The sequence below is a fragment of the Pongo abelii genome, chromosome 13, assembly GCF_028885655.2.
Source record: "Pongo abelii isolate AG06213 chromosome 13, NHGRI_mPonAbe1-v2.0_pri, whole genome shotgun sequence".
Classification (NCBI taxonomy): domain Eukaryota; kingdom Metazoa; phylum Chordata; class Mammalia; order Primates; family Hominidae; genus Pongo; species Pongo abelii.
The window spans coordinates 127,827,267-127,851,207 of NC_071998.2; the positions used below are offsets into that span (position 1 = coordinate 127,827,267).

The window sequence follows — 23,941 nt, forward strand, 5'->3', positions numbered from 1 at the left end:
CACCTCCCTCCCACACTGGCCGCAGGACACCGTCACTGCTGCACCCGCCCCGGCCTCAAACCAACGTTCTCATGCTTGATCAGAAAGGCGCAATTTTCCTTCCAAAGGAAAGCATCCTGACTGGGGAAACACTCACTCGGCGAGGCCACGACCCAGGCCCGTCATTGGAAAAACCAATTTGGAAAGAGCAAAGTGACAGCACCCACTCATTGACTAGGACACCTCAGGGTCAATCCAGTCACCCCGTGTATGTTGATACTGAACAGCAAACCCCCTTTAAGGCCATTTAAAGGAACACTGCTGTAATCTCAGCACTTTGGGAGGCTGAAGCGGGCGGATCACCTGAGGTTGGGAGTTCGAGACCAGCCTGACCAACATGGAGAAACTCCGTCTCTACTAAAAATACAAAATTAGCTGGGCGTGGTGGCTCATGCCTGTAATCCCAGCTACTCAGGAAGACCAAGACAGGAGGATCGCTTGAACCCAGGAGGTGGAGGTTGCAGTGAGCTGAGATCACACCATTGCATTCCAGCCTGGGCAACAAGAGTGAAACTCCGTCTCAAAAAAAAAAAGGAACCCTGTACCCTTGGTCACGTGACGCTGAGGGAGACAACGGGCGAGGTTAGTGGCAAAGCGCACGTGGCGAACCGGCACTGCGTGCTCAGGAACACAGGCGGCACACGCCAGCTCTCATGTTAGTGAGGACCACCAGCTGCAGGTACCTGATTAAAATGCTGGCTCACTTCACGTGATAATGAACTCATTGAACTACAGCGCGAAAGCTACAAAACAGCAAGAACACACATAAAACACGGACAAAAGTCAACATGCGCGTCACTGTCCAATCCAAGCCGTCAGTTCCATTTCAAAAGCTTTGTGATGCCATTAGAATCAATATAACTCAAAAGGGGAAAAAAGCCAGTGTTAGCTTAAGATTTCTGTCTTAATGTAAAGCTGTTATCCCGAAACAACCACTAGCTTAGGGGAGGGCTGGGAGGAAAAGTCCAGCCTCGGCCTAAGCCAGCTTCACCTCCTGACACCTCACAATTCAAGACGATTCCATGCTGTTGAGGGGAGAGGACCGGGACTGAGGCGACAACTCAAACCCCTTGCACCCCTCCTGGAGCTCCTAAACAGTTTTGCTAAAACAAGTGCAATTTTTTTTCCCCCAGGAACACCACCTTCGAGGTGCTCTTGTTTCTAAACTGCCTCTTCCTACCCAGTACCGCCCTCCATAAAGGAAGAGGCGCCTGGACAGTGAGCTGCTGGGGAGGCCTGGGCTGCGGGGGGCCCTGGCGTCGGCACTCCTTACCTCTCCTCTCTGGGAACCCTCAGGCCTGGAGGAGGGGAGTTCAGAGCCAGGGAGGGACGCTGCAGAGCTTAAAACCTGCCGAGAAAAAGAAGAATTGCAGCAACCAAATCCCAGGGAATTTAAGTCTCTCACACTAGGCCAAAAAATATGAAACTGTTCTGGCCTGGGTTACAAACGCCCTCTTCCACATAAAGTGCTCCTCAGAGAGAAGTGAAAAGTGCCTCATGTGGGTCCAGCCGCACAACCCTGTTGGCTCTAGACCCCTGCAGCTCTCTACCAGGTGCCTGTGTGTGCCCATGACAGGCTTGCAATCTGGGGCTACTGTTATTCTCATTTTACAGAGGGGAAAACTGAGGCTTAGAGAGGTGAGTGACTGCCCCATGCTTTACACAGCTGATGAATGGAGAACAGGATTAGGCCCAGGCCTGTCCCACCGTAGAGTGCAGTCTGAGCTGTGGGTTTTTTTTTTTTTTTTTTGAGATGGAGTCTCGCTCTGTTGCCCAGGCTGGAGTGCAATGGCGCAATCTCAGCTCACTGCAACCTCTGCCTCCTGGGTCCAAGCGATTCTTCTACCTCAGCCTCCTGAGTAGCTGGGATTACAGGCACCCGCCACCACACCCAGCTAAATTTTGTTTTTTTTTTTTTAGTAGAGACGGGGTTTTACCATGTTGGCCAGGCTGGTCTCGAACTCCTGACCTCAAGTGACCCACCCACCTCAGCCTCCCAAAGAGTTGGGATTATAGGTGTGAGCCACAACTCCCGACTGGTCTGAGCTGTTCTACTTCACATGGGAGTCATTTTTTTTTTTTTGGATGAAAATATACTTAACTTTTATTATCGGTAGGTAATTTCTCTTTTAACTTAATTAATTTTTTTTTCCAACTTTAAAAATTGTAAAATATACATACCATAAAATTTGCCACTTTAATCATTTTTAAGTTTTAAGCACATTCACTGTGCTGAGCAACCATCACCGCCACTATCCCCAGATCTCCGTCTTCCCAAACAGCTCTGTCCCACCCGGCACCCTGCATTCTACCTTCCGTCTCTATCATACATAAGTGTGAGGCGTTTAAGGCGGAACACTCTGCGTACACATTGGGTACTGACTTGCAGAAGGCAAGGCCCTGTCTGGCAGGATGGGGAGGTGCCTCCTCACTGGGTACCTTTCCCCTCTTTCCCACCGCACCCGCTCACCTTGGGCTCTGGGGCAGGCTCTGGATTGGCCAGGCCCCTAGCTGCTGCAGGCCCTTCCCTGTGAGTCCCGTCTGGAAGCTGTGGTTCTTCTGCATCTGGGGATGAGAGAGTGAGGAGGCCATCATTCCATCCAGAACGTCCCTGGGGTCTCACTGAAGACACCCCGAGAGGAAGAGAGTTTCACGCTGCACACGCGGCACACTCATGTAGAAACAGGCAAATCAAAAAAAACCACAAACCAACCCCAGGCTCTCTGCATGCTGGCCAGGTCATTCTTTTAACGGGAGATTTAGGAGAGACTCATAGAAAGAGGGTCAAAGGTCAGGAGACTGGGGACTGACCCGGAGGGGCTGGTGCTCGTGCTGCCTACCTGGGGTTGGCACGAACAAGTTAGAAGGAATTGGGAGTGGCGCGAGTGGAGCGACAAAGTCCGCAGGAGCAAGAGCCGGCTCACTCCGCTGGGTCCCGCTTGGGTTCAGGACGTCAACGTAGCGAGCTCTGGTTCCGGCTGCAAAGGGGAGGGAAGCAAATTGAGGTGAACGCGCCAGGTGGCCTCCAGCTTCCAAACGCTCTGCGCTCACTATGTCAGAGGAAAAGCACGCAGGAACGTGTGGGAAGCCATGTCGTGGCCCACCCCTGACGAGGACGCCTTTCTACACAGCAGATGTGTTTTGGCATTTGGCCCTGGGGTGGTTCCCTATCTCATCCCACTGTGGCACAGGCCCTGTGCTTCTGGATGGGACACGGCTGTGCCCACAGCTTGTCAATGCAGACGGCTGCTGAGCCACGCAAAGCTCTGGAGAGCTGCACTTGTCCGCAAGGATTCCTCCTTGTGACACCAGCATTACCTTCCACGGTGTGACACCCATCACCTCCTCCCCACGCACAACAGCTACACGTCGGCCTCTCTCTCTGGGACAGTGAATCGTTCAAGCAAGCTCCCACTCCAAGGCCACCCTTACCTGCTCTTCTAGAGTACATGTTTACGGGGGCTCCAGGAGGCCCTGCGAGAGCAGGCGGGGCAGCTTGCACAGTCTTGGGCATTGAGGTTGGAGGTGGGGGCGGGGCTTTCTTCTGCAGAGGGAAACACAGCTTCAGACACCCACTGTGTGCACAGAAACCCACCGGGACAGCATAGTCAGGAGACTCCAAAAGGGGCAACAGCCACCCAAATATCACAGGGCCACACAAGGCTGTTCCCTCCACTCACACTTCACACCCAACGGGAACTAGAATGACAATTTACCTCCTCTTCTGGCTCATTTAAATTCACCCACTGGTTTTTCTTTTCATCCCAAACAATCTGCCAAGATTTTAAAAAGAAAAAAGGTCAGTAGACTGAACCTAAACAGAATTAGAATCTGATTAATGATGACACTTCAAAACTTCAGGGAACACCTACTCAGGTCTGCTCTGAAAGTGACAGAAAAATCATTACAATTCCTCGGACGTCCCGTGCGTATTTGACAGCACTCACCGATTTGTTCTTGTCATCTGGCAAATAAGCTTCTGTCTTCTTCTTTCCAGGTAGCCAACGAAAGAACCAGGATTCGCCCTAAATATAAAAAACACAAGAACAATTTTGAAAACATTATGTTCCATGAAATAAGCCAGGGCAAAAAGACAAATTCTACAGGACTCACTTCTGTGAGGCCCCAGAGTCACCAGATCCACAGACACACCAGGAGGATGGAGGTGGGGAGCAGATCCAGAGACACCAGGAGGATGGAGGTGGGGAGCAGATCCACAGACACACCAGGAGGATGGAGGTGGGGAGCAGATTCAGAGACACCAGGAGGATGGAGGTGGGGACCAGATCCAGAGACACACCAGGAGGATGGAGGTGGGGAGTAGATCCACAGACACACCAGGACGATGGAGGTGGGGAGCAGATCCACAGAGACACCAGGAGGATGGAGGTGGGGAGCAGATCCAGAGACACCAGGAGGATGGAGGTGGGGAGCAGATCCAGAGACACACCAGGAGGATGGAGGTGGGGAGCAGATCCACAGACACACCAGGAGGATGGAGGTGGGGAGCAGATCCACAGAGACACCAGGAGGATGGAGGTGGGGAGCAGATCCAGAGACACCAGGAGGATGGAGGTGGGGAGCAGATCCAGAGACACACCAGGAGGATGGAGGTGGGGAGCAGATCCACAGAGACACCAGGAGGATGGAGGTGGGGAGCAGATCCACAGAGACACCAGGAGGATGGAGGTGGGGAGCAGATCCACAGACACCTGGAAAATGGAGGTGGGAGGGAACTGGGAGTTGTTTCAAGGGGACAGAATTTCTGTTTGGGAAGGTGAGACAGTTCTGGAGATGGATGGTGGTGATGGCAACACAACAGTGTGAATGTACTCAGTGCCACAGAACTGTGCACTCAGAAAATGGTTAAAATGTGCATTTTGTTCTGTGTATTTTACTGTAATTTAAATAGGTCAGAACACTGACAAAGCTTCCGACATCCTCCCCTTTGAGAAGTGGAAGGCGGGCTGTCCAAGTCAGTGTGTCTTGGAGGCAGACACAGCCCTCTGTGTTTCCCATGTGTGGAGAATTCGATTATTAGGAAACTTTACTTTATTCTTCACATGATGCACTTCATTTTTGTTTGTTAGTTTTTTGAGACAGAGTCTCGCTCTGTCCCCCAGGTTGGAGTGCAATGGCGCGATCTCGGCGCACTGCAACCTCTGCCTCCCGGGTTCAAGTAGTTCTATGCCTCAGCCTCCCGAGTAGCTGGGATTACAGGCGCCCACCACCATGCATGGCTAATTTTTGTATTTTTAGTAGAGATGGGGTTTCACCATCTTGGCCAGGCTGATCTTGTACTCCTGACCTTATGATCTGCCCGCCTCGGCATCCCAGAGTGCTGGGGTGACAGGCGTGAGCTGCCGCACCCTGCCTCCCAGAATGCTGGGGTGACAGGCGTGAGCTGCCGCGCCCGGCCTCCCAGAGTGCTGGGGTGACAGGTGTGAGCCGCCATGCCCGGCCTGATCCACTTCACTTCTACTGAAGAAAGAGAAGCCTCAGCAGCTACTACACACCCTCAATTCTGTTTCTCTGTGAGTTCTACTGGCCAGACAAGCTGTCCCGGGGAGGCCTGTGATAGCCTATGCACTGGAAACCTGCTCAAGTATCGTGTTTTATCTCAGAGCTCACACAAATTTGGAATTAAATGTGTGTTTATTTTCAAGACAGCAGCCATAAAAGAAAAATGTGATCACTGAACTTTATTAAAATGAGGAATGATATTCTTCATAAAATACCATTACTAGGCCGGGCATGGTGGCTCACACCTGTAATCCCAGTACTTTGGGAGGCCAAGGCAGGCAGATCACTTGAGGTCAGGAGTTTGAGACCAGCCTGGCCAACATGGTGAAACCCCGTCTCTACTAAAAATACAAAAAATTAGCTGGGAGTGGCGGTGGGCACCTGTAATCCCAGCTACTCGGGAGGCTGAGGCAGGAGAACTGCTTGAACCTGGGAGGCGGAGGCTGCAGTGAGCCAAGATCATGCCAATGCACTCCAGTCTGGCTGACAGAGCGAGACCCTGCCTCAAAAAAAAAAAGACAATCTACAGATTGGGAGAAGATATCACAATAAATACACCTAACAGAGGACTTATATCCATAATACAGAAAGGACTCCTGCAAGTCCTTAAGAGAACACCATTAAAAATGGAGAGGAAAGCCAGGTGTGGTGGCTGCACCTGCAGTCCCAGCTACGAGGCAGGAAGATCACTTGGGCCCAGGAGTTTGAGACCAGCCTGGGCAACATAGTGAGACCCCATCTTTATGGAAAAAAAACAAAACAAAACGGATAGAGACTTGAACAAACACTGACCCAAAAGAGCGGTGAGATGGTAACAGGGACACGAGAAGGTGCCCAGCGTCACACCTCGCCGTGGAGATGCAAAGGAAGACACAATGAGATGTCATCAGCCCCAGCACAACGGCTAAGTTAAAGAACCGGCACTGCCCAGTATTGGTGAAGATGAGGGATATCTGGGGCCCTTGTCCTCTGCTGCAGGATGTGTGACTTGGTCCAACCAACCATTTAGGACAACTGCTCAGCAGTGTCTCCTAAAGCTGAACACATGCTCATCCTGAGACCTAAACCCTCAGCTCCTCGGCGCGCACCTAAGAAAAACAAGCACATTCGCCAAGAGATAGGCAAGGAGGCTCCTGGGGCCTCACTGATCCCAGCCCCACACTGAAAGCAGTCTCAAAGTCCACGGCTGGGAGAAAGGATCCGTGAGCTGGCGGCAGGCACACACCACAGTGACAAAGCAGTGGCTGCCGTCTGGTCCCTTGCGGGTGGGTCTGACGGGTAATGGCCAGAGGGGACCTCTGGGGGCCGGCCTGTGTCCCCATGCTGACCTGGGTGGGCTATTATCCTATTATCTGAAGGCACAAATACACAGACACCTATCATGCCGTGTGCACTGTAGACACTCGGCTGTTTGTATCAGGAGGCTATTTGCATGTGTGGTAAATTAAGAGGACAGCGCTCTGGGAAGCGTGCCTCCTGCCCAGACCCTCCTGGCCACCAGGCGCACCGTGGGCAGGCTGTACTACCTTCTTAGGTTCCTTCGTTTCTTTCTTGGCTGCTTGTCCGGGTCTCTTTGTTTCGGGAGCGGGTGAGAGAGACAGAGGTGGCTGCGTGGGACCCGAGTCGGCACGATCCCACCCTGGGGGGGCCTCCGAGTCTGGCACCGTCCTCGAGGGGGTCTGTCACAAGGAAATGCAGAACAGGCTCTCCTGGGGCTCCTCACAGGAAACAAAAGAGAGCGGGGGACACAATTCCCCAGGCGTGTTCCCTAAATACATCACTGAGAGGCTGGACGACTCCGGTGACCAGAGGGAGGCAGGAAGGGGGCTGGGGAGAGCAGCCCCCTGACTGGGGCTCCCGGAGCCTCTACCTGGCCTAACTAGAGAAGAGCCAGCCACACTTAATAAGCAGCTCCGTCTGGGAGCACTCAGCACTCAGAATGCAAATGCAGGCATTCGATGGAGATTCCGGGCTGGAAGAAACGGAGCGTGAGCACACACTGAGGGAAGACTGGCCAGAGGGGGGCGGTGGGCGTTCTCAAAGATACAATGATTTTTAAAAATATTTATTCCTGGGTCAAGTCCCAGTTTTAATAGCTCAACCCTCATTTTTACTTTTCCAGGGACACAGTATTTTAAAGGGTAAAACACCTAATGCAAGTTCAAACTATAGCAATCGCCTACTGATGGGATGCCCGTGAAGGGCTGGGTATCTGTAAAGAAGGTTCCAGAATGTGGTCTGTATAAAAGCAACCATCCCTCCTGGTTAGGAGTAGAGCAAACAGAGGAGGTATTTATACCAAACATGTCTAATGAGATAAATCTCACTTTCAGGAAAACCAGTGACAATGTTAGAAATTCTACTGAATTCCAGGACATCCTCTTGTGAGATCAAAAAATTAGAAAAGAAATTCTACTGTAGAAAAACAGACAGCCAGGCCGGGCACGGTGGCTCACGCCTGTAATCCCAGCACTTTGGGAGGCTGAGGCGGGTGGATCACGAGGTCAGGAGTTCAAGATCAGCCTGGCCAAGATGGTGAAACCCCATCTCTACTAAAAATACAAAAAAAAATGAGCTGGGTGTGGTGGTGGGCGCCTGTAGTCCCAGCTACTCAGGAGGCTGAGGCAGAGAATTGCTTAAACCTGGGAGGCGGAGGATGCAGTGAGCCAAGATCGCACCACTGCACTCCAGCCTGGGTGACAGAGTGAAACTCCATCTCAAAAAAAAAAAAAAAAAAAAAAAGAGATGGCCAGGTGCAGTGGCTCACACCTTAATCCCAGCACTTTGGGAGGCTGAGGCAGGCAGGTCACTTGAGGTCAGGAGTTCGAGACTAGCCTGGCCAACATGGCGAAACCCTGTCTCTACCAAAAAATACAAAAAATTAGCCAGGCATGGTGGCACATGCCTGTAGTCCCAGCTACTTGGGAGGCTGAGGCTGGAGAATCACTTGAACCTGGGAGGCGGAGGTTGCAGTGGCCAAGTTGGCGCCACTGCACTCCAGCCTAGGCGACAGCGCGAGACTATGTCTTAGGGGAAAAAAAAAAGGGCCGGGCATGGTGGCTCACACCTGTAATCCCAGCACTTTGGGAGGCTGAGGCGGGTAGATCATGAGGTCAGGAGTTTAAGACCAGCCTAGCCAACATGGTGAAACCCCGTCTATACTAAAAATACAAAAACTAGCCGGGCATGGTGGCACACACCTGTAGTCCCAGCTACTTGGGAGGCTAAGGCAGAGAACTGCTTGAACCCAGGAGGTGGAGGTTGCAGTGAGCCGAGATCACACCACTGCACTCAAGCCTGGGCGACAGAGCAAGACTCCGTCTCAAAAAAAAAAAAAAAAGAGAAAAAGAGATGTAGAAATCAGAGAAGGTGCCCATTTTGGAAGTATTAAAATTAATAAGGGGATTTCAGGATATTTGGGTATTTCTTCTACTTAAAGTAACTGTTTTTACGCTACTGAATTCTCTCTTCCCCATCTTTCCCTACCAGTGTTTTCACCAACTCTTCATATTTTAAGGATGAAAGCTATTTAGAAGCACTTCCGCTTTAAGAAACAATTTCATAGTCCTCACTACCATCATCCTACTTACAACTCAACAAGGAGTCTGGGGGCCCACTCGATGATCTTTACGGAAAACAAATAGTTTAAGAAAACGTGACAAAGTACCAGATTAGCAAATTTCCCATCAAAATTTTCTTCGCTTAGCTCGGAAAGTGAGTTTCCAACAGGCGCCTCCTGCGGCACTATCCCTGTCAATGGGAAAGAGAGCAACTGTGATCTCAGTCACAAGAAGGCGGGACGTGTGTGTGGCGCACAGATCAGCAGGCACACCACCTTCCCACCCAGCTACCGCCACACCAGCATGATCTGCAGAAACCAAGACTGAACATCTTCCCACATGTGTGCACACTTTTTTATTTTTAAAGCTAGGCCTATGTGTTGCTTTGTCCATATACACACATGTAGACATAGGCACAGACCAGGGACAAGATCCACCAAATCGAGTTCCAGACAGAAGTTCATGACCTGCCCCTGTGCATCTCACCAGGTGTTCAGGAGGGCTGTCTAAAGACAGACCCCAGGAGACCCATGGCCACCATGCCCTGCCCAAATGGCCATTTAAGCTTCATAACAAAAAGCCAAGTTACAAAAGGAACTGGCATTAACACTGCTATTGTAGTGAGACTCTGAACCCATCCGGTCTGTAACTTCCAGAATTTTTGGTCTACATTAAGACAAGTAATGTAAGTTGTTTCAAGCTCAAATAACTTCAATCTCTTCCACCAATCCCCACAAACACCACACCCCATGCTGCTTCTGCTCTTGAGACAGCATCTCTGCAGCCCCACCTGGGTCTGGGCTCCTGGCTTCCTGGAGCAAGTGTCTCCTTTCCTGCAGAGGTGGCACACCAGGTGGGAGGCCAGGCCCGGAGGGCTCCAGGAAGCCAAGTGCAGGCCCTGGGTTCACACAGCCAGGACCCAGCTCCAGGGGCCCCGTGGGCAGTGACACTGGGAACATTGGCACCCTGGCAGGACTGGCCAATGGGCCATCAGGGAGCGTCTGCGGAGCTGCATGGGAAGAGTGGAGAAGAGATCTGGGGTTACTGAGGGTAGCTTGAGTCACTGGAAGGAGGTGACACTCAACATGTTTATGACAAGTTATTCTGTACAGCCCCATTTCTTTTATAAGGGAGCTCCAACAGAGCAAAAAGCCCTGAAGCCACCACCCCACCCGAACCATCAGTGGTTTGGAGAAAAGCAGAATATTCGCTTCCTTTTCTAGGGGTGGGGGCAGGATGAACACTTGTGCAGTCAGAGCACCACGTGGGCTCCAGGGCACGGCCCAGCCCAAACACAAGCCCATGGCGGCCGCCTGGCACAGAGCTCTGCTAGACTTGAGTCCCCTCCTCCATGGCCAGTGGTCAAACAGGCCACTGATTCATTCATTCATTCTTCTGACTCAACATAAAACCTGGGAGGGCTGCTGCCTACCAGCACCATGCTGGGCCCTGGATGCTTCAAGAACAAAAGAAATGCTGGGTCCTCATGGGGGTCGGGACAGATGAACTGAGTAAGAAGAGAAAGCACTAAGGAGAGCAATCAACCAGGAAGTGGTAACGGTGTCTGAGGACGAAGCAGAGTGGATATCAGGCATGGAGGGTGGACAGTGGGCCCAAATCAGGAGTGTGGCTGGTCCACAGCATGGGAGTGGACATGGCACCAGGGCAGGAGGGCTTAGGGCCAAGCCTGGAGGGCCTGTGGCCACCGTGAGGACCCTGGCTTGTCCTCAGGTGAGATGCAGAGCCTGGAGGGTCTGGGGAAGAAGCAGGAGGCGAGCAGGAAGGAGCCATGCTCATCCAGGCATGCGGCCCTGCGTGCAGGCTGCGCTGGCGAGGTTCACTGACGAAGGAAGCCGAGGAGCGCGAGAGAGGAGGGAGCATCTGGACTTGACTCCCTGGAGCTCTGGGCTGGCCCTTCCTCCGACGGGGCCGACTGGGAGAAGCAGGCTACAGAGGGGCACAGCCGAGGGCGCTGCCCAGACACGGTGCGGCTGAGGCTCCGGAGAAGCAAGCGGGGGAGCTGAGCAGGCAGTGGGCGCTCAGGGCAGTGTCACCAGCACATGGGTATTTATGGACATGGAAAGCCATGAGCCTCCCCTCCATGGGCTCATTAGGGGAGGAAACATCAAGGGAAGAGGGAGGAGACCGAGGAGCCCCACAACCACCGAGGTGGTGCGAGACACTGCCTCCAACGGTCCACATCTGAAAGCAGTTCTCCAGGAGGCAAGGGCGCAGGCCACGGCTCAGCCCGCAGGAAGCCGGGGCTTGTCTGAGGGCAGCAGCCGCGCACCTGGGCTCACCTGAGGGCAGCAGCCGCACGCTCGGGCTCGAGTGCTCAGGGCTCGGTGCAGGCACCGCCAGCAGAGGGTTGGCAATCCCCAGGGCCGCTGGCTGACTGAGTCCTGGCCCGTCCAACTGCTCCACCTCAGAGCTCGGCGTGCTGGGACACTGTTGCGGGAAGGCTCCGTCCTGATGCCATACTCCAGCCCCCTCCTGAGGGAGAACAAGACCCACCCTGTGGAAGCCGCCTGTGGCCACACTGCAGCGCCGCCCGCCACCACTGCGCTTGCTGTGTCCCTACTTCAGGACAGGAGGCACTCAAAGCCCTTTCTGGGGAATTAGGGAATTCTCACAGGCACATATTTGCAGTTATACTGTCTTTAGATACATACTTTCAGTGTGGAAATGACAGGGACAGAAGCCACCTTGCCAGACGCCTCTGTGCCACCCCAAGCCAAGGCTGTACCTTCATCTGCTGCTCCACCTGCTGCAGGTGAACCAGCCACATGGGTGCAGCCAAGGACTCCTCTTCCGGCTTCTCTTTCAGCTGGGGATCGAAGAGTCGTAACTGGGAAGCCATCTAGACACGGGCAAAAATCAGAGGCCCTTGTCACCACTGGGTGATGGCAAGTGAGCCGTCTTCAAAATGCCTGGGCAATGCAGCTTCAGTGTTCACTGGTGATAAAGTTTAATTAGCTGCATACATGTTTCTAGTATGTGCTTAGGTGACATACCCAGCACACGGGACGCTGGGTGACTGGGAAATTGCTGTAGACAACCTCTTGGCCCACGGGCACTGGGTTGGCAGCGCTGGGCACCCCCGTGGAATAGGCCTGGCCCGAGACTACCACCTGACCATGTGGACCTGACTTAGCAAAACCTGGACTCCCCCGGGAATGTCTGCATGCTTTCATTGGGAATTTGAGGGATGCAGAGCAGGGCAGAGGGGGGCAGAACACAAGTTTGGCCTTGTGTTCATAATCACTAAGGTAGGAGATGAGTAACTAAGGACTCATGAATGACTCTCTGAACTTTGAAATGGGTCTAAAAATGTCCCTAATACATTTTTTGGGTATCCCATGAGCACGTTCTCACAAATGGAACTACTGACAAGAGGTGAAGATCCTGGTGCAACACAGGCGCCTCCCATACTGTCAGTCACGCCGCCTCCGTTTTACAAGGGAAGAAACTGAGGCCTGCAGCAGTACAGCCAGGACTCAAGCAAAGGCTGCTGGACTCTGGACACTTAAGCTATCAACCACTAGACTAAATTGCCTCAAAATAAGAATATCCTGGCCAGGCGTGGTGGCTCACGCCTGTAATCTCAGCACTTTGGGAGGGGATGCATGCATCACTTGAGGTCAGGAGTTTGAGACCAGCCTGGCCAACATGGTGAAACCCCATCTCTACTAAAAATACAAAAAATTGACCAAGCGTGGTGAGGGGCGCCTGTAATCCCAGCTACTTGGGAGGCTGAGGCAGGAGCATCGCTTGAATCTGGGAGGCGGAGGTTGCATTGAGCCAAGATCGCACCACACTGCACTCCAGCCTGGGTGACAGAGTGAGACTGCGTCTCAATAAAAAAAGAGTATCCTACAGACAGTTCCTTCTGATTGTGAAACTCGCTGCCAAGGCTCTGTGCTGGCACACGGTGCCTGAGAGTCCCCAGGCTAAGACGCAAAACACGAAGCCATTCAAAGATCTTCATCCGCCCAAGAGGCAGGTTCCGAGCGCCTACCACAATGCACGTCTGAACCATCGCTACCCCCATGCCCGGGGGCTCTGGCAAGCCCTCATTCCCTGCAGTCAGCACAGCATCCCAAGGACAGGCGCCAGGGGCAGCACCTGCACAAGCTGGCTGATCAACACTGGGGAGTACAGTTGCGGCTGCGTCAGGATGCTCTTCGCGATGGCCTCACAGTAGTGGAAGGCTTGTGTGGCCAGCCCCATTTCCGCCAGGCGGCAGGAGTAGATGAACTTAAACACCTGAAACGACAGAAGCCTTGCTGCCCCGCGGCTCCCCCGGGTCTGAGCATTGCTGATGGACAAAGCCTTGCTGCCCCGCGGCTCCCCCGGGTCTGAGCATTGCTGATGGACAAAGCCTTGCTGCCCCGCGGCTCCCCGGCGTCTGAGCATCGCCGACGGACAAAGCCTTGTACTGCCCTGAGGCTCCCCTGCATCTGAGCATCACCCTGTGAGCTGTGAACTCTTCTGGACACTTCACTCATCATCGTCTCCCACCCACCACACCCGCTGACCACAGTCCTAGTCCCTGTTCCCCAAGGGATTGCAGGAGCAAAGTAAATGACTAAGCTAGTAAGAAACTCACTCTGCTTTTCCCCCAGCCCCTTTCATGGGGCCACTCGGCTCTCACGGTCACAACGCCCCAAGAGCACGGCACTGAGACCACTGCCTTCCGTGCAGCTCGAGCTGCTCCACAGACATTCTCTAGATACTTCATTCTTTTTTTTTTTTTGACAGGGTCTCACTTTGTCACCCAGTCGAGAGTGCAGTGGCACAATCACAGCTCACTGCAGCCTCAATCTCCTAGGCTCAAGCAATCCTCCCACTTCAGCCTCCGAGTGGCTGGGAATACAGGTGCGTGCTGCCACGCCTGGTTAACTTTTGTATTTTTTTTTTTTTTGGTAGAGACAGGGTGTCATTATGTTGCCCAGGCTGGTCTCTAATTCCTGAGCTCAGGTAATCCACCCACCTTGGCCTCCTAAAGTGCTGGGATTATAGGCATGAGCCACCACACCCAGCCTCTCTCTATACGTTTTATATACACCACTCCCATACTGCATCAGAGAATACCTCCCTCAAATATTAAAAATAGCTCATACGGCCGGGCGCGGTGGCTCACACCTGTAATCCCAGCACTTTAGGAGGCTGAGGCGGGCGGATCACAAGGTCAGGAGATCAAGACCATCCTGGCTAACATGGTGAAACCCGGTCTCTACTAAAAATACAAAAAATTAGCCGGGCGTGGTGGTGGGCGCCTGTAGTCCCAGCTACTTGAGAGGCTGAGGAAGGAGAATGGCGTGAACTCGGAACGCAGAGCTTGCAGTGAGCGGAGATCGTGCCACTGCACTCCAGTCTCGGTGACAGAGCGAGACTCTGTCTCAAAAAAAAAAAAAAAAAAGCTCATACAGGCTGGGTGCGGTGGCTCACGCCTGTAATCCCAACACTTTGGGAGGCTGAGAATGACTGCTTGAGCCCAGGAGTTTAGGATCAGTCTGGGCAACACAGTTTTTTCCTACAAAAAATAAAAAAAATTAGCGCGGCATGGTAGTGCTGTCTGTAGTCCCAGCTACTCTGGAGGCTGAGGTGAATCACTTGAGCCTGGGAGTGATCAAAACAGTGCACTCCAGCCTGGGCAACAGAGTGAGACCCTGTCTCCTTTAAAAAAAAAAAAGCTCATGAAAAGAATTGAAATCAAATGCAAATGGAAAGCCTCAATTCAATGTGATCTTGTTTCTTAGCATTTTAGATCAAATGTCTTCTCAAGATCCTCCCCCAAAAAACTCACATCATTTTTTTCCCTAACAATTCAAAAAAATCTAAGTAGCCAAAAGCTTGTTAGCACTGAGTGCCTGCCCACCCATGACAGCTGCAAGCTGGCAGCACCTGCTTACCTGGAAACTAGGCAGGGGGCAGGTCTGGGCACCCAGGGACTGGGCATACTCATAGGCTTCCGTCCTCTGGATTGCTTCGTTGGTTGCGAACTTTAAGAATGGCAAACTGTAGAGGAAGTGAATTATTCTGATTTGGAAAAAATGGCCAATTATTGGCATAGTCAACCTTGGAGTAAATCATCCAGAAGTGTGTCCCACCACGTGACAAATAAAGATATGATTCTGGCCATTTCTGAATTAACTAAAGGAGAAGGATTTTGTTTTACTTTTAAAGGAAAACTTACAGGACTACATTGACTTGATTCTTTACCTGTGATTTGATCCAATTAAGACAAGCTTTGTAGTTTTCTTCGTATAAACACCAAATCCAACCTGGGCCATAAGGTAGCAAAAGTGTGCCGCATCTAAGAGGCCCTTTGAAGCTGGGGAGAGACGACAAACAGGCGGAGTCTCAGTGACTGGGAATGCTTGCAGAAGTCAAGGATGCGCACAGAAGGCACCAGAGACGCGAGCTGGACCGCGAAGGCCGGGTTCTTGTGATTTCTGCCAACACCACAGACAACCGGGCCTTCGGCGCTCCATCCGCGACGCCTGATGCCCATCTCCACCCCTGACCTACCCAGAGTGTCGCCCATGGTAGCCATCGTCCTGGACTCGACATCCATGTTGTTGTTCAAGTTGGACAAGACCATGGCGAGGTGCGGCCTCCAATCTCCCCATTTCTCATCTCCACAGCACTAACATGAGGAAAAACAAAACGAAGCCTCATCCCCGGAAGCCAGCGCCATTTCAATTCCACACAGCTGGGCTCACCAGCATGAGGAGGCACCTCACGGCCTGTGACAGCATCACCCATGAGCAAACTCCACACAGGCAGTGGAGCCTGTGCGAGCCACCAGGCAGTGCCACTCACCGTGGACGCGGCAGGCATCCGCCCGGACATGAGCTGGTAGACTGTCTGCAGAGGGTCGTTGATTGGGAGGCTGTTGGCAAACCTAGACAGACATAAACACAGAAAGACCCCATGCTGGCTCAGCTAAAAGAAAAAAGCCGGCCGGACATGATGGCTCAGGCCTGTAATCCCAGCACTTTGGGAGGCCGAAGTGGGCGGATCACCTGAGGTCAGAAGTTAGAGACTAACATGGAGAAACCCCATCTCTACTAAAAATACAAAAATTAGCCAGGTGTGGTGGCGCACACCTGTAATCCCAGTTACTCAGGAGACTGAGGCAGGAGAATCGCTTGAACCCAGGAGGCAGAGGTTGCAGTGAGCTGGGATCGTGCCACTGCACTTTAGCCTGGGCGACAGAGCAAGACTCCGTCTCAAAATAAATAAATAAATAAAATAGTAATAAAATAAATTTTTTTAAAAAATCAGCCCTCAGCCCTCTGATGTAATGATTAGACTTATATTTCACTTAGGCAAAGTACACACATCTCAATATTTTATTTTTCTTTCTTATCTCAATATTAAAAAAAAAAAAAAAAAGCTGTAAAAGATAAGGCCAGGTATGGTGGCTCACGCCTGTAATCCCAGCACTTTCAGAAGGCCAAGGCGGGCAGATCCCTTGAGGCTAGGAGTTTGAGACCAGCCTAGCCAACATGGCAAAACCCACCTCTACTAAAAATACAAAAAATTAGCTGGGTGTGGTGGTGGGTGCCTGTGGTCTCAACTATTTGGGAGGCCAAGGCGTGAGGATCACTTGAACCTGGGAGGCAGGGGTTGCGGTGAGCTGAGATCACGCCCCTGCACTCCAGCCTGGGCAACAGAGCAAAACTCACAATTAAAAAAAGCTATAAAAGATGAAGACTAAGGAATTCACTGAGATTTTACATGAAGTACTAAAAATCATGCAGTTAATTAAAAACTTTTTAAGCTCTCCACAACACGACCCAAGGAAGCCTCGAGGCCAAGGAAGCCCGAGTTCGTGTGGGAGCACAGCACAGTCAAGTGAGATCCGCCAGCCGCCTGCCCCCAGGGTGCGGACGCCGCGTGCTACAGGGAGCCAGCCCTGCCACCTGCCGCCTGCCATCAGAGTGCGGACGCCGCGTGCTGCAGGGATCCAGCAGGGCTCGCCACTGGACCAGGCCACCGTGGGACTGTACCTGGTCATGACTCGGGCATGTGTCCGGCTGTCCATCTTACTTGCAAGTAGCAGAGCGTGACCCCACAGGCCGTTCTTCATTGCAGACTCCAAAGCATCCTGCGAAAGGCATTTCAGGGACCTTCGTGGGTTATCGGCGGCGCTCACGTGACATGAGTCAAGACAGGCAACAAGCCATGTGTCCTCACGCAGCAGCAGATACACAAACAACCCAAAGGCCTCAAAAACACACTTATTCACCATTTGGAGACTGAAGACACATAGCAATTCATTATTTTCCTGAGTTTCAAAGTCCCTGTGGTAGTGGGTATTTGTAGATATTTGCTGCTTTTATCCATTTTCAGCGTAAAACACAAGCACGCTAATCACAAACAGGGCTAACCACGCAGCGCTACCCACCACGCCGCCCCGTCCACTGGGAAACACACTTGAGTCAACTCTCCAGTTCTAACAGGAGGCCTCCGCGAATATCCTGTCAACACGGACAGTGACTCCAGTAAGGCAGCCTCCCCTTTCACCAAAATCATCCAGGGCATAATTTAGAACTTCTGGCTGGGAGGCAAAAATGTTACAGTAGAGGAAGATGTTAAAAAAAGCTAACAGGTTACATGACTTCAATCAGTTATAAAACATCCATAATAGACTCATACTGATCAGGCTGGGCGCAGTGGCTCATGCCTGTAATCCCAGCACTTTGGGAGGCCAAGGCGGGCGGATTGCTTGAGCCCAGGAATTCGAGACCAGCCTGGCAACATGGTGAAACCCCATCTCTACAAAAAAAAAAAAAAAAAAAGTTAGCCAGGCGTGGTGGCGTGCAGCTGTAGTCCCAGCTACTCAGGAGGCTGAGACGGGAGGATCACTTGAACCCAGGAGGTCGAGGCCGCATTAAGCCGTGATCACGCCACTGCACTCCAGCCTGGGCAAGAGTGAGACCCTGTCTCAAAAAAAATTAAAAATAAAAAAATAAAAATACTGGTCAAATATGCCCTTTCTGAGTTTATCATGATATAACAGGACAGAAAACTCTCAGCCTATCCAATGTCTCTGCTGTTCAGGGCCACACATGCCTGTGAGACTGGCCTCTCTCCTGCTTAGCACATCCGAAGCAAACATCATGCACCCTAGACAGCCCCTCCTGTGCACATACTGTCCCTGCTGCAGTCACTATGGACCCCCCAACCCCACTATCCCAGAGCAGGCTCCTGTCTCAGGCCCCCCGCCTGCCCTGGTCCCCACGCTGCTGTGGCCCCAGTCACTGGACGCTACACGCACTGGCTGCTCTCCTGCCCATGGCCTTTCCATGCACTGCGCCTCTGACAGGCTCAGTGTGCCCTCCCAACTCCCAACGACTTCTGGGCTGTGGACTCGAGCCTGACTTTGTGAGAATGCCACAGCTTGTGTCATGCACGTTTCATCTGAGATTTGGCACACACAGCAGGGGCACGGCCCGTGCTCAACATGTGCATTTATCGATGACTGAAAATTCAATCTGCAGGTCTCCAACACTGGAAACAGTTAGAAGGAAACCAACATTAACACCTCCAGAAGGATGGCATACAAGAGTCAGGCATTGTTCAGGAAACAGCAAGACCCGAAGCCCCACACCGCAGCGCAGATGCTCCCGAGAGGGGGCCGCGTCCCTCCCCGAAGGCTGCAACCCCACACTAGGCCCGACCCAGTGGACACGTGCAGGCGCGGATGCTCCCGAGAGGGGGCCACATCCCTCCCCTAAGGCTGCATCCCCACACCAGGCCCGACCCAGTGGACACGTGCAGGCGCGATGCTCCCGAGAGGGCGCCACGTCCCTCCCCAAAGGTTGCATCCCCGCACCAGGCCCGACCCAGTGGACACGTGCAGGCGCCAGGTGCCATGATGAGGAGGCGCACCTTCTTACGGCCATACAGCAACAGCTCCCTGAACCTCTCGGTCTCTCTCTCAAGCGAGCTGGCGGCAGCCGTCGGACCACCAGTGAGGAAAGAGAGCTGGGCCTCACCAGACTCCTCCTCTTCCACCTGCTCCACTGCCTCATTCGTGAAATCAATCAGGTTTGCTTCATTGGGCGACTTCCCAGGAAGCCACACTGTTCTGTGGTCTCGTAACAGAAGCTCCGCAATGTCGGTCCCTACCACGGTCTGTTTGGGTCAACAGGAACAGGAAGGAGAACAATGACTCTCAGGTGAGGACGCTTTGGACCACCACAGGCACAAAGCCCCACCCTGGACACAGCCAGACCCACAACTACCCGAAAGGCTGGCAAGGCTGGGCTGAAACCTCATCCCATCCCAACTGTACATTCCCTCTCCCTCCCCACCCAGCCACTACAGTGTGCTTCCTAAGGGGGCCCCCGAGGCTCCCAGAGCTGGGCATGCGGATCCCACCCTGTTCCTTTGGGAGGCTGAGCATTCCCAAGATGAAATGAAGACCAGCAAGAAGAAACACTCTAGAAGTAGAAAGAAACATACCCCATTTTGTCTGCATAAGAGAACAATAAAATTCCAAAGAAGACTTGCAGACTCTTTGTCAATTAAGTTTTCATTCTGTAAACATTTCATAGCTTTGTTCTGTGCAAAATTAATGACATCCACTTTATGGGTGTCGTCTCTGCAGAAAGAACACACAGTGAGCAGTGATGTCTGCAAGGCTGGGCTTATAAAGAAATGCCTCAACAAGGAACATACTTGGCCAGGGGTCCTGGGAACGCCCGCATCTCCTCCTGCTCGGACGTGTGCTGCAGCAAGGCCTGTGAGGAGAGGGCTGTGGGTCAGTGGCGGCCAGTGCGCAGCCACCCTGCTGGCAGGCCGGCCAACCCAGGCACAGATGCTGCCCGTGAGAGGAGAGGATGGCATGGCCCACCCGCCCCACCCCACAGTGGGTGAAGGCTCTGTCAAGGCTGTTACATGGAACATGGCCTGTGTGGACCACAGCCATGATTTCAAACTTTATTTTAAGCAGTGAAATCCATTTTCTCTCCCCAAATCCTGAGGCAGAACCCCAATACATGTGACAGAAGCCTGCAGAAGCTGCAGGAAGAGGCGCACGCCAGCCCCCGTCACCTCGGCAGCACCACGCACATCCACCCCACCCGCCCCCTTCACCTGGGCAGCACCGGGCCCACGCACTGCATCTATCATTGAAAAGCACCAATAAAGCAAACGTCCCCAAAACGAGGACAGAAAATGCATATACAATCAAACCGCGTTGAAAACCCAAGGCAGACTCTTACAATACTGACTTCTAGGAAGAAAAAGATAGGATCAAATAGAAGAAAAACCCTACAAATTGAAAATTCACAGGAATAAACATTTTCCAAGGACATATGTCCAGAGACAAGGTCTGACAACTGAAGATGACAAACTGCAAAGCACAGAGTTCCCCAGGGCAGCAGAGCAGTGACGCCACGCTTCCGCGTGTGCCATTACCTCCATGCTGTGGACCTCCACCAAGGCCGGCTGCCCTTCTGACGGCAGATTGGGAATCACTTTGATAAGCTGACCGCCAGGGCCAAACCTGGCACAGACATGAGGCACTGAAAATTTTTCAGGAGAAGTTGGTCTTGATGAAACTGCATTTAAAATAAATTGAAAAAGAAACAATCAGCTTGTCACTGTTTGATGCTTCTGAGCCTAGACTTTCAATGGGCTCACACAGCTGAAATCACAGGTTAGATTTATCATGACAAACTTCCAACTCAAAACTCGGTAATTGTTTAATATCATACTTAAAAGTAGAACTTAAGCATATGTCAGGAAAAGAAAAATATCTGAATCATTAAGCATGAAAGCTATTCCCTTGTACACTGAGAAAGCTCCCGCGACACCCTCATGAGCCACCCTGAGGCTCCTGCAGCAGTGTGTGCTCCTCCCAGGCCTGGCCTACTCCCGAGCTCTTTTACTTTCACAAAATCAAATTCAGACTGCGATGACCACACAGCACCCAGCAAAAAGGACAGCAAAACACCTCAAGCAAAAAAGAAAATAAGGAGCCAGGCATAGTGGTGCATGCCTGTAATCCCAGCACTTTGAAAGGATCCAAGGCGGAGGGCCACCTGAACCCAGGAGACAGAGACCACGACTGCGCCACTGCACTCCAGCCTGGGTGACAGAGCGAGACTCTGTCTCTTAAAAAAAAAGAAATGAAAAAATGTTAACTGAAACAATACTTTAAGAAAGTAAGGCCGGGCGCAGTGACTCACACCTGTAATCCAAGCATTTTGGGAGACCAAGGAGGATGGATCACTTGAGGTCAGGAGTTTGAGACCAGCCTGGCCAACATGGCAAAACCCCATCTCTACTAAAAATACAAAAATTAGCTGTGCATGGTGGCAAACACCTGTAATCTTAACTACTCAGGAGGCTGAGGCAGGAGAATCGTTTGAACCCGAGATGCAGAAGTTGCAGTGAGCCGAGATCGCGTCACACTGCACTCCATCCTGGGAGACAGAGTGAGACTCCATCTCAAAAAAAAAAAAACTCAGTCAGCCTACTATTAAATTCTGTAACTTTATATCTTTACGTATATTTCTGCAATTTGCCAAGAAAAAGCATTTGAGCATCCTGGAAGAGAACTCTGACTGACATGCGGGACAACTGCATGAGCGGAGTCTCCAAGGGGAATCAGCAGCTCCCTCCTGCAAGCTGCTGAGCCACGGGGTCTGCGATGGGGGTGTGACCAGGGTCTGCCCAGAGCCTGGATATGAGCTGTCCTCAGAGTCACACTTTAAAATGCATGTCGGGGCAGGCAGGGCAGCTCTCAGGCCTTAAACCAAACTGCAATCGAAGAGACAGCATCGGCCCGTCCTGACACGCTCTGCCTCTTGGAAGGACGGATTGGATCAGAGCCAGGCCAGGACATCACAATTCCAATCCCAGCCCTGACTCCCATGTTCGGATGCCGGGCTGGGTGGCCGCCCCAGTGGGGTTAGCCAGTATCCCTCTGTCCTGCTGAGCACACACCTTGCTCCATGGCAGGCCAGACGGTGTCTGCAGGGTAGCCATACTCTGGGAAGCCGGGGCCACTGCTGAAATTGCTGCGGTAGGTGCCGTAGGCGAAATCGCCGTGAAAGGAGCCCGGAGGAAGCGGGGCCTCGTAGGAACTGGCAGCCACATTGTGGCTTCTGTAAATCTGACTCTTAGAAAACAAAGCAAACGGGCAAAATCAATTCCCCAGGCACAGCAGCAAAACTTTAGGTACACTGCAAACAGGATGGTGGTTCTAAACACAACTGTCTGCGTATCTGTGAGGTGCTGCCGCACACCTGGTGTGAGTGGGAGCTAAGGCTGCTGCGGCGGCTGGCCAGGCTGTGTGCGCTGTGCAGGCTCCGTGCCGAGTGCTCGCTGTGGACGCTGCGCCGGTCCACCTCTTCCCCATAAGGGTCTCTGTGCGGATCGGGGTCATCGTCAAAACTCCCCGTGAAGCGAGGATCGTACCTCCAGTTGTTGTCACGTTTCTCGGGCCTAGAGGAAGCCGGGGGACAGAGGCAGACGAATGGGAGTGCAGGAGGCCCCGTCCCCATTTGCCACGCAGCTGCCCAGGAGCCGAGACTGAGGCCCCTGGGGCCGAGCCACAACACACCACACCCGACACTCAGGGCCCTCTGACGTGCAATGTTAGAGAAGTACTGCGAATGCGTCTCCAGTGTGGTCACTTCTCTGAGCTGCAGGGCGCGACCGGTAAGAAGGGATGATGAGAAAGAGTGAGCCCAATCTCCCAGGTGCTCCCAGAGGTGCTGAACAGTCCTCTTGCTGAGGCCAGTTCTCCTCTAACAGTCCAAGCTGGGAACCCTGGGAGGGTCTGCTCCCTCCTTCCTTTCAGACAGGGACCAAAACATCAGGCGGACGCTCACCCAAACTACCACAGCTCTTTGTTAAAACCCAGACATGAGGGCAGAGAAGCACTGGCGCACCCTGGCTGCCCCCAGCCTCTGCCCCCCGAGGGGTGCTCCACCAACCTGTCCCCGTAGGCAGAGTGCTCTCTCCTGTACGCATCATACTCTGCATCACACCAATACCTCCGGTCATAGGTGCGGGGGTCCCTGACTCTAGCACTGTAGTGGTAACGATCCCAGTGACCTGGATCTGTGAGCAAGGAATTAATGATTAATACAGTAACATGCAAAAGAAGAAATGCCTCAGATATCACTAAAGAAGTGACACCACCCCAGGACTTCATGCTCCAAGGACTCCTCGAGAAACCCAGCTTCTCTCCTGGAAACCAGCACGACACCAGGAAGCCATGAGATCTGGAGGGCCCTAGCTACCTAAAGGCAACTGGCTGATTTTTCTCTCAATACAAGTGTTTTAGATTAAAAGGAAAAAATATTTTTAGAAAAGGTGCTAAAAGATTTCTTTATTAAGTTCTTTTTCTTCTTCTTTTTTTAAACAGAGATGGGGTCTTACTATGTTTCGCAGGCTGTTCTTGAACTCCTGGGCTCAAGTGCTTCTCCCACACCTCGGCCTCCCTAAGTGCTGGGATCACAGGTGTGAGCCACTGTGCCCAGCCAGTTCTCTTTCACGGTTGCTGCTTTTGACTAGTTAATCCCCTAACTGTAAATTTTACTACGATTTCTTCTCCTTAATGTGACTCATAAAGTTTTCAAAAATAATCTCAATATTAAAAGGTTACTTTAAAAGGGCTGTAAACAAACTGGATATACCATTTTCAGCAAGTGTTTTTAGCAAGTATTAAGAAAAAGTTCTTAAAAGGTCTCTTATCATCTTTTCTAAAGATGTTTTTCTTTTTAAAATTTATATTTAAAACAGGTGCAAATATCAAAGGGGATATTTGATATTTGTCAAGGGGA

At 52.1% G+C, this 23,941-nt stretch overlaps 1 protein-coding gene across 15 annotated transcripts in view; it reads right to left on the reverse strand.

Moving 5' to 3' along the window:
• SEC16A (SEC16 homolog A, endoplasmic reticulum export factor) overlaps nt 1–23,941 on the reverse strand; it is a 44,127-nt gene that overhangs the window by 4,418 nt on the left and 15,768 nt on the right. For 7 of the 15 annotated variants that reach the window (XM_054521224.2, XM_054521223.2, XM_063714533.1 and 4 more), the window contains 25 exons: nt 23,090–23,216; nt 22,397–22,595; nt 22,095–22,269; nt 20,562–20,704; nt 19,821–19,882; nt 19,605–19,743; nt 19,029–19,274; nt 17,144–17,241; nt 15,951–16,032; nt 15,657–15,774; nt 15,348–15,459; nt 15,038–15,143; nt 13,248–13,388; nt 11,869–11,982; nt 11,423–11,615; nt 9,913–10,131; nt 9,230–9,312; nt 7,089–7,241; nt 3,987–4,064; nt 3,756–3,812; nt 3,472–3,583; nt 2,880–3,017; nt 2,510–2,604; nt 1,313–1,387; nt 723–782 (listed from right to left, as the gene is read on the reverse strand). In XM_054521224.2, the coding sequence (XP_054377199.2) occupies nt 723–782; nt 1,313–1,387; nt 2,510–2,604; nt 2,880–3,017; nt 3,472–3,583; nt 3,756–3,812; nt 3,987–4,064; nt 7,089–7,241; nt 9,230–9,312; nt 9,913–10,131; nt 11,423–11,615; nt 11,869–11,982; nt 13,248–13,388; nt 15,038–15,143; nt 15,348–15,459; nt 15,657–15,774; nt 15,951–16,032; nt 17,144–17,241; nt 19,029–19,274; nt 19,605–19,743; nt 19,821–19,882; nt 20,562–20,704; nt 22,095–22,269; nt 22,397–22,595; nt 23,090–23,216 (3,125 nt within the window). Of the gene's footprint in view, nt 1–722; nt 783–1,312; nt 1,388–2,509; nt 2,605–2,879; nt 3,018–3,471; nt 3,615–3,755; nt 3,813–3,986; nt 4,065–7,088; nt 7,242–9,229; nt 9,313–9,912; nt 10,132–11,422; nt 11,616–11,868; nt 11,983–13,247; nt 13,389–15,037; nt 15,144–15,347; nt 15,460–15,656; nt 15,775–15,950; nt 16,033–17,143; nt 17,242–19,028; nt 19,275–19,604; nt 19,744–19,820; nt 19,883–20,561; nt 20,705–22,094; nt 22,270–22,396; nt 22,596–23,089; nt 23,217–23,941 lie in introns of those variants that run through there. The other 8 variants (XM_054521226.2, XM_063714534.1, XM_024251986.3 and 5 more) reach the window with 3 other exon arrangements.